The following is a 10,777-nucleotide window of genomic DNA, read 5'->3' on the forward strand; positions in this document are numbered from 1 at the left end:
AAGTACTCTTAGTGCCGCATTGTGCCTTTGAATGTAGGTCGTTCCCGCGTTTGTTGGACAACTAGATAGTATGTGAGCTAAATGCTCGGGGTGTGCATGGCATATATATATATCGGTTTTAAATCCACGGGTGATTCCAGGACTCGGTCGTTATGCAAAGATCTGTACCACCAACAATGACCGACATGAGGTAAATAAAAGTGGCCCTCAACCACTTTTATATATTATATATATATAAACATATATCCATCAAATGGCCATCAGAACTTTTTTCTAAAGCAACAATAAATATCTTGACAATTTTCTTTCTTTCTTCCTCAGTTAATTTTGCAAAAATAAAAAATATTTATCCCGGAAAAATGATCAAAATAATTTTTTTATAAATATTGTTTAAATAATTGACAGTTTTTGTTGGTTGGACAAATGTGTCAAGAATGAGTCACTAGTATGATGTTTCGAGTTTATTCCACGAAAAAAACTTCTGTATGCAAAACTGGCCAAAGTGTAAATTTATTTATAAAAATCATTTGAATAATTAATTCTTCTTGTTTATTAGCAAAGTAGCATTGCAAAGAAGTATGGGAAACACATTTTTAGTTGATTTTGATAAGAAAATAGAATATATTCTTGGATTAAAGTTAAAAATGTGAATGTGAATTGAAAATTGGCTTGTAGATAGATTTTTGTCCACAAAAAGATTTTTTGATTGTACGGATACTGAAAGTTTAACCAGAATTACTAACAATAGCTGAAACTCTTCAGATAATTTGCCATGAACAAATTAAAATGTTTACTTAACTGTATAATATAATCTTATATTTTAACCTGTACTATTTTTTAAATTTCAGATCCCATCCACAGGCAATGGCAAATGGAGAAGCTCGACAATCCTCGCCGGAAGTTTGGCAATGTTAACACTTGGAAGACTAAGGATCAGTGGTGGCAGAGTTCCTGAATTTGCAAGTGCTGACAATCCCGTAGCTCGACATCCCTCGAGACTTACCCGAGGCCTTACATTCCTTTACCTACCCGCAGCAAGTGTCAGAATGCTCCTCTGTCCCAGCACACTAAGTTTCGATTGGTCTATGGATGCTGTGCCAAGGATAACCAGCTTACGAGACTCAAGAAACCTTGAATCCGTCTGCCTTTATGCAGCTTTGGGCACTGCGACCCTCTGGGCAGTTCGTCGAGTACGTCGTTCTAGAGGAAGGGCCCGATCAAGGTCGCGGACGACCTTCGAACTGTCTTCCTACTCAATGTCTACCGCCTTCTGGTCTTCGACATCTAGATGTCCGGTTTGTGCTGGAAGAAGGACAGGAGCCTGTCACACAGATGGTTGCAGGGCTGCCAATAATAATAATGGTCCTGTCAATGAATGTCACTGTCTAAAGAAAAAAGCAGCTCCTGGGTATTCCTGTTCGACCCCTTCTTCTCTTCTTGTTATCATCGGATTTTTAGTGCTTCCCTTCCTCCCAGCTAGCAATCTGTTCTTCTATGTGGGATTTGTGATCGCCGAGAGAATCCTTTATCTTCCGAGTGTCGGAGCCTGCTTGGCCATTGGAGCTGGCATTTCTGGAACTTATGGGATTGCAAGAAAATCCGGATTTGGGAAAGTAGCGAAAGGAATTTTAGTAGCGACGACAGTATTTTTGGGCCTAATGTCTGCGAGGACTCTTCTGAGAAATGTTGATTGGTTTGATGAGGAGAGCCTCTATCGATCTGCGTTGCGAGTCAATCCACCAAAAGGTAAGGCGAGATGTTATATACTTTATATAAAAAATATTTAAAGTAGGTGCCACGCATCTATAAATAACACTTTCGTAGGTTAAGATGGCGTTAACTAAGCCATTTAAAATTTCCCCCTCTTTACTTCCCTTACTTCCTCTCTACACAATTCCCATACTCCGCTATCCTACTTTACATCATTACCCTTTTTCTTTCAGTGCCTCTTCCCCTTCTTCTCTTACACTTCAAAATTTCCCCTTTCCGCCCATCATTTCCCACCCCTCGATTCCCCTCCTGGTAGAAAATTACAAGGAACAGACGGACACCTGAACGTAACTATAAGGGTTTCTGCCAAAGCATACAAACTTTTAAAAAGAAATTTTATTTGTGGTTTTTTATATTTCCAAAGGTAATCATACTTCAGGTATGTATTTCATTGGCACTTCAAGAAAATTTCAATAATTTGTTGAAATTTAAAAGAATTCCAATATTATTGTACTGCGTAACAATAACCCCACATATGTGTACTGCGCAGCGAGAAATGCGACATAACTCTGTTGCACCGCCATAAACGTCATGCATTTGTACTGCGCAATAATAACCTGCACAAATGTTCATTGCGCACCTGTTGTACCACCACATATTTATGGGATTTCAAAAATGCTAATTAAATTGATAGCAAATTCGAATGCTCGTTTGCGTTCAAGTTTCCTGATCGGACCTGACATGGCAAACCCAATTAAATAATATTATGTCGGGTTAGTTTAAACCCGAACCAGAACCATTCAAGTGGATCTCTGGAAGACCCGAATCGAAAATTTCGGGTTCGGTCCTCCAACAGACCCGCTCGAAAAGTTCCGGTGTAAGTTTTGTACATATCTACATTTTTGGTTAAAAATTGATATTAAATTTTTTTTTAAATCTTGTTTAATAGGAAATTCAACTATTTGGTTAGAATTATTGTATTTTTTTTGCATTTACTTCACTTTTTTTTAACTCGACTGTTTTTTAATGTTAAATGAAAATTTTTCACATTTAAGAACTCAACTCTTACAACTTTCGGCGAGAAATCATCATTTCAGTTTAAAATTCGTATTTTCCAGTCGAAATTTAAAATTTTTTCTGAGAAATTTTTTTTTTTGCATAAAGATCCAAAAATTTGGTAGAACATTAAACAATATTTTTCAAAATGAAGTTTTTTGTCAAAAATCCCTATTTTTCGTTAAATACAACTATTGAGTTAAAAATTAAAATATTTTTATAATGAAAATTCAACTATTTGGTGGAAAATAAATTTTCTTGTTAGAAATGTTTGAATTAATTTTCTTGGTGTGGAATTCATCTTCTCATCCTAAAAACAACTATTTGTTTAAAAATGATACAAATGTTACCAATACTTTTTAATGACCCTGAAAGGAATTAGAAAATACATTTTAGATCTTATAACTTTTTTAAATTGTGTGTATAGATTGATTATATAATAAATTTGATGAAAAAATTAAATTCTTTAGAAAATTATTAATCTTAAGACTACAGTAGAAATCAGGAATTTTGTCAAAAACAAAGTTCATAAATCGGACAGTCCAACATTTGAATTCTTAACTCAAAAGGGTGAAATTTCAAACATTAAAGATGACTTCTCTGCTATAAAAGAGAAGCTTTGGCCCAAAAGAATGAAATTTGAGCCAATCACTTGAATTTTCATAAAAAAGAATGACTTTATCAGAATAGTTGATGTTTCAACCTACAAGCTTCAATAAAATGGTTAAATTTTCAAAAAAAATTAAAATATAAACAAAAAGGGTCAATTTTTCAATCCAAGAAGATGAATTTTAATCTACAACCTGAATTGTTAATATTTTCTGACATAAATGATGAATTTTCTATCAAAAGACAAATTTTTAACAAAATAGTCATATGCCCAAACATATAGATAAATTTCAAATCAAGAGAGATGAATTTTAAAGCAAGCAGTTGAATAATTAACTAAAAAGATTTTTTACAACAAAAATGGAATCGTCAAAGTTTTCATTTTAAAAAATTAATTAGGACAATAATAAAAAGTTTTGACATATTGAAATGAACCAAAAAGACTATTTTTTAACCAAATAGTTGAATTTAAAACCAAAAATATAAATTTTCAACCAAAAAATTAGTCTTCTACTGAATAGTTTGAATTTGTACTAAGTTGTTGAATTTTCAAGCCATTTTTTTTAAGTAGGGAGCGGCGGGTAATGTGGCGCGGTGGTTAATGTGGCGCACCCTCATTTATATAAATTGATTGACTTATAGCGAAAGGTATTTTATGTACTGTAATTTTTTATGTGTACTGTTTTGTATCGTGAAAAAGTTTGCTAAATAAAGCTAATCACTCAATTCTCATTATGAAAAGTTATTTTTGGGTGTTAAGTGTGTATTTTTAAAGTGACCAAAAAGTAGTGAAAAAGGACAGTAGCATTTTTCCGGATTAAAAAAAAACATGATATATAACTTTCAAGTTGCACACAATTTATAATTAATTATTTAAGCCCATCATTTACCAAAATTAATTTTATTAAACTTAGTAAACAACTTTTACTTCCCTTTCCGAAATTGCACTAAGAGCGTGCCACATTAGCCAACCAGGAAGGATAACTTGGCGCAGGCACACTTTTTGTGAAACCTGATGATTAACTACTGCAATAGACGTAAATTCAATAATAATCATACGCATAGGGTAGATAAGATATTGATTTACGTGTTCTATATTATTTTACTACAGTTTTCAACATATTTAACTTTTGACGGAGCTTTTTATAACATGTGCGCCACATTACCCGCCGCTCCCCTAATTAAACTTTGAACCGACAAGTTGATTCTTTAACTGAAAAATACAAATCCTCAACAGAATAGGTGAATTCTCAACTAAAAAAGATTATTTTTCAAATAAAAACGCTTAAAAATTCAATTTTTGCCAAACAAAACGAATTTTGCACAAAATACACTATTTTTTAGTAATTTCTTTAAGCTTAAACTAGAAAAAATCAATTTTTAATTAAAAATACTATGTGCGAACAAAAAATAGAATAGTTACATGATAAGTTTAAAAAATTGATTCTTAAATACAGAAAACAAAGAATTTTCAACAAAAGACTTTTCATCAAAATTTTCAATCAAGAAGATGAAATTTAAAATAAAGTTATGAATCTTTAAAAGGAAAAGTAAATTTTTAAGAGAATATTTCTACCGAAAAAAAATTGTTAAAACCAAGAACATGTTTTTTTTAATGGAATAGGTACATTTTCAACGAAACAGATGAATATTTAACAAAGAATTTTTTAAAAATAAAATACTTCAAGTTTCAACCAAAGAGTTGAAGTGTTGGCCAAAAAGATGTTTTTTTAAAACAAAATAGTTTAATGTTCATCAAAATAATTAATTTATCAATCAAATACTAGAGGTTTTGCCCAAACTAAATGTTATCCAAGTTCGTAATATTAATTTCTGTGGAACTCCCCCTCACCTACTGTTTAGGTACCCAAATATGATCTTTAAATTGTTAAAAATTTATCATTTAAATCTCCATGTCTTTTAAATCAAAATTTCTTCATTCCAACATCTTGAAATTATACAATAATATTTTTAAAAAATTTTCTAATTCATCAATAACAAATAAAAATTTAAGTCGATTCCATAGAAAACTTTCCAGGCTTCAAATGTATTTCTTTTAACTCTAATGAAATTTTCAGAAAAGATGTGGGTTAGTTTCCTTTAAAAACATTAAATTGGTGGGTAAAAGGAAAAAAATGTCTTCTTTATTGTCACCCTAACTCGTAGTTCTAATCCTACCTATGCTTTCGCATTTACTTTTATTTCCCCTGAAACTCTTTCTTCACAATAAATCTTATTTGCTATCACACTTTTCAGACTTACAATTTAAGCTTCAAGAAGCAACACTCTATTTAACACCATTTCTTTCCAGTCTTCTAATCCCATTTGTTTTGTTGCCCTCCAATTGCGCCCTCATTTCGTTTTATTTTCCTTTCCTATTGTCCACGTACAACTTGACCCTTATCTTATTTCCCCATCATGCTGTCTTGTTCCCCTCTCATTCCACCTTAATCCAGTGCTTTGCTCCCATTTTATTAGATTTTCCCTAAACACCCTCGCTTCATTTCTTATTATTATTTCATTTTGATTTTGTTTCCCCTCCTCTTCATCATGTCCTACTGTTTATATTTCTTCTTGTCACTGAGAGACCGCCCAATTTTACTCTATTTTCGACCTCCCGTCACCCCTTGTTAACGACTATATATTTGTCTCACCTCCCCCTCCCCCCTCCCAACTACCCTGTATGTAACGTAGCTCTTTGCTTCACACGTATTTTACATTTATTCTCCCTTCTTCGTGTTTCTGGTTTATTGTGCTGGCGAGACGAATTTTATACAAAGTAGCACAGAGAAAACTAAGAGTAAAATTTGTTGCAGGAAATTTTTTAGAGAAATAAAGTTTTTTATAGCCGACTTCGCCTCTTTCAAAAAACATGTGTTTGTCATGGAAAAACAAAAAAAAGTTTAACCGATTTTTGTGTAAAGTTTATCCTGTGAACTTAATTCTTGTTGCCTAGAATCTTTCGTCGAAAGTTGAGGTAAATTTTATCTTCTGTTTTGTCTGTGAGAAGACTTTAACAAAATAGTTTAAACTTTAAGAAAGTACTTAAACTTCTAAAGAAAATAGCCGAATTTTTAACTAAACAGGGTGAATTTCAACCTAAAAAAGACATTTTCAGCAAAGAAGATAAATTCTCCATCAAAAAAGATGAATTGTCAATGAAAGAGTTAATTTTTCAAGTTGAAAAGTCGAATTTTTAGAAACAAGGTTGTTTATTATAGACGAAAAGTGAAATTTTGAACGGAAAAGTTCATTTTTTACAAATAAAGAAGATTTTTCAACAAATATTTGAATTTTTATCAAAGAAGATTAATAATTAAAGAAAAAAAGATTTCTAAAGAAAATACATGAATTTGCTGCAATATAGTTTCATTGTAAAAAGATTGTTTAACTCTGAACCAAATCGTCAAATTTTCAACCATAGTAGTTGAATGTTTAACAAAAGATATAAATATTTAGTCAAGATAATTTACTTTCTACAAAAAGACGAAATTTCCATAACATACCAGAATTTTTAAACAAAATATTTCTACAAAACAGTTAAATTCTCCATTGGAAAATATGAACTCTTCACTAAACGTGTATGTAATAGTTAATATTTCAACCAAAAGAGAAGCATTTCCAAAAAATAGTTGAATCTTTATCCAAAAGCAATTAATCTTCAATAAAACATTTGCACTTTTGACCAAACAGGATAAATTTTCAACCAAAAAGATAAATTCTCTCTTAAGAAAGAGGAATTTTTATCAAAATAGGTCAAGTTTAAAGTAGAAAGGTTCAATGTTCAATTAAATATACCAAATTAGATCTAAAAATGAAATAGTTACATTTGCAGTTCAAAAGAATTCTCAAACAAAAAAATTTAATTTTCAATACCAGCGAGATGAATTTTTAACTAAATGATGAATCTTCCGCAAAATAAAAATGGATTGTCAACAAATTGGTTTAACTTTTAACCTGGCAGTTGAGTATACAAACAATAAAGTTAATTTATAAAGACGGATTAATTTGCAATAAATAGTTGATATTTGACAAAATACTAAAATTCTCACAAAACAGTTGAATCTTTAACCCTAAACATTAACAAAACATCCTAAAGACTTACAAAAAAAAAGAATATTCTTCTACACCAAAAAGATGCATTTTTCAGGGAAAAGCATGAATTTTTCACAAAAAGTTCATTTTTGACCACACATTTAAATTTTCAGAAAAATAGTTTCATTTTCAACCAGAAATATAAATATTATTTTAATAAATACTCTTTTAAAATTCATTATTTTGGCCTTTGTCAAGAAAAAAATAATTTTTTTTTTAAATTTGAATCCTTTTAAATAAGCAGTTGATGGTATTTTCATTGAAAATTTCATTTACTTGGCAAATTGTATGACTTTTCAAAACAAATTGAGTGAAAAAATGCATTATTCAAACATTTGTCGACAATAAAAATGTTTTTTCTTTCAATATCAGGTCTTTCAATTAGGAACTTGATTATAATTTCGGCAACATTTCTATTTGTCAAATGGCCAAATAATGCACTTTTTCAAATAAATTCTACAAAAAATAAACTAAATATGAGTTAATGAAATTACCATGGACTTCTCAATCAAGAGGACTGAAATTGAAATAAAAACTTATTTTTCCGTCAACAAATGTCTGGATAATGCATTTTATTCATACATTTTTTTTAGCTTGAACGATGCTTTGTTTATCTTTGTTTCAAAAAATCAAGAAATTTATTAATTAATTATGATTGCGGATATAATTAGCATCAGTCTTCTACTTCAAAAAGAATTGGCGTCGAGAAAAACAGATTTTTCTTTAAAGAAATGCCTGAATAATATATTCGGTTATTGAATTTTCTTATAAAATTAACAAAAGTAATCTCAAGAGTAATTTTCCATATTGAAATATTGTTTTTAGACAAATATTATGAAATATAAATTAAAGAAACGTAGACGATTCCAATTTTTTTCTAATCATTTACGAGCACCGGGAACGTTAAATAGAAAAAATGTGTATTTTATTAATTATATTTGTTCATTTATAAAAAAATTAGAAACTAATCTGAAAATCAGGTTCCAAAACTCCCTGGAACATTTTATCAGTTTAAACAAAAAATTTACGTCCAGCTTGTTTGAAATTGTGGGTTCTACGTTATTTTATTCAAATTTATCATCAACACATGTACTAGTTGTTATCTAAGTTCGTAAAGTTAGGTCCACAGGTTTTCCCTCTATGTTACCAAACGTTGTTGTTGCGCGACCCTCCCTTCTCAAATAGTTTAAATAACTTTGATTATTTACGTTATTGATAACAATTTATTAGCTCTATTTCGACTTACTCTTTCCTAGCCTCTTTATTTATTTTTAAAATATTTCTGTAAAGTATTGGAAGAACAGAAAATTTGTAACTGTCTCCAGAATAAGTTACTCTAACTACAAGAGAAAATTGTACTCTATTGTCTCTACGTGTATCTCTCCTTGTTCTCTTCTATAGAACAGATCTCGTTTAATTAAGAGAAAATGAATTATGTATGATTTACCCCTGAAATGATTTGCATAGTATTGAAAACAACAGTCGGTCGTAAGTAATGTAAGCCTGAATATCGGATGCATTTTGCTGACATTGCTTTGGAAGTATTAAGTAATATTTAGTTCAAAATTGTTTCTAGGAAAATTTGCATTGATTTAAAGCAAATTATTATTTAAAACTGAGTTGATTATTTAATATAGTTTTATTTTACAATACCGAATAAAAAAACCGAAAAATTTGTCATAAGGACAACCGAAAAATTTCAGCCACAACCACGTCTCATGACCGTGAGATAGGTGGTTACAGTCTGTAAAGGAATCAATACGACGATCTAGCAAAAGCCTCGTGCACCCTAAGAACACGGAGCGACCCCAGGGCTACCGCCTTCTACATTTTTCCCGCAAGTGTTTTAGTATATTGTTGACACGCAGGGATGCTTTTTAGGCCATTAGCGAGTGAAAGCTTGGGACCTCCAAGAGCGCAGATGATAAGAACAATCGTTGCAACTCCCTTATAAGGTCTCGATACCCCTATTTCTTTTCATTCTTCTTAGCTATGATGTTTTTGTCAGCTGATGCCGAAAGTTAACGTCGTAAAAGTGACAGAGATGGTAATAAAGCACTCTTAGTGCCGCATTGTGTCTTTGAATGTAAGTCGTTCCGGCGTGAGTTGGACAACTAGATAGTATGTGAGCTAAATGCTCGTGTGTGCATGGCACGCCCTGCAGCTATCATCAGGAATGTCTTGGCTCAAAATGTGTCAACGGTATGTTAAGGTCTCTCTTGTGTTTTCTTAATCCGGCCTTTCCGGAGTGAGTACTCGAGATAGATAAGATTTGATGCATTTTTCTCACCCCTAATACTGAACTTAAGTCCGAGTGTTTCAGCAGCCTCCTCCGCTGCTTTGTACAGAAATGCTCCTTTGCCCACTTCTTCGTGATTCCTGACCATTTTAAGAAGAGGGTCTCTTCCATTTGCAACTCTATGTACTGTACCCAGAATAATCCTGTTGTGAAGACATTCAAGACTCAATATTCCGCGACCCCCTTTACGGCGTGAGATGTACAGTCGCGGAACGGAAGACTTGAGATGCATGCTTTTGTTTATGTGCATAACCTTTCTTGTCCCGTTATCAAGGGATCTGAGCTCGTTCTTCGTCCACGGAAAGACTCCAAATAAATAGAGTACTACTGGGACGACAAGCATGTTCGTTGCAGATACTTTGTTCCTCGTCGACAGTTCGGAAGACCAAATCTGTCGGATGAGACGTTTGTATCTGCTTCGGAGAGTATCCTTTATAGATGTCACATCCTGAATGCGGTTCTGTGGCACGCCCAGGTATGTATAAGTCTCTCCAGCGCAAAGGTGTCGTATGGCGCTTCTATCAACGAGCTCAGGATCTTCAGGGATGCCATTAAGTTTTCCTCGCTTCAAATAAACCTTGGCGCATTTGTCTAACCCAAATTCCATTTCAATTTCCTTAGTATATCGTTCGACAATCCCCAGAGCTAGATGCAGTTGCTCTCTGTTTTTAACATAGATATTAAGATCGTCCATGTAAAATACATGAGTGACCTTGTACTTTCTTTGAGCCTCGTTATTCATACATTTCTTGCCACACAGGTTCAAGTGCCCGAACAATCCTATCATTTAGGATAGCTGTGAATATCTTATAAAGCGTGTCAGACAAGTTATTGGCCTGTAGTTCTTCGGGTCAGCTAAGTTGCCTATTTTTGGCAGGAGTATTGTGCGCCCTTCCACCAAACACTCTGGAATCAGTTCTTCCGACTTCAAATATGAGGTGAAAATACGGGCCAAATGCTGATGGGTTGAAGAAAACTTCTTCCACCAGAAGGTTTTGATACAATCTG

The 10,777-nt window shown here is 32.4% G+C and overlaps 1 protein-coding gene across 1 annotated transcript in view; it reads left to right on the forward strand.

The window, feature by feature from the left end:
• LOC117182033 (protein O-mannosyl-transferase TMTC2) overlaps window positions 1-10,777 on the forward strand; it is a 560,376-nt gene that overhangs the window by 236,683 nt on the left and 312,916 nt on the right. The window contains exon 4 of the mRNA XM_033375055.1: window positions 849-1,746. Within this exon, the coding sequence (XP_033230946.1) occupies window positions 849-1,746 (898 nt within the window). The remainder of the gene's footprint in view (window positions 1-848; window positions 1,747-10,777) is intronic.

Source organism: Belonocnema kinseyi, chromosome 10 (genome assembly GCF_010883055.1).
Source record: "Belonocnema kinseyi isolate 2016_QV_RU_SX_M_011 chromosome 10, B_treatae_v1, whole genome shotgun sequence".
NCBI classification, from domain to species: domain Eukaryota; kingdom Metazoa; phylum Arthropoda; class Insecta; order Hymenoptera; family Cynipidae; genus Belonocnema; species Belonocnema kinseyi.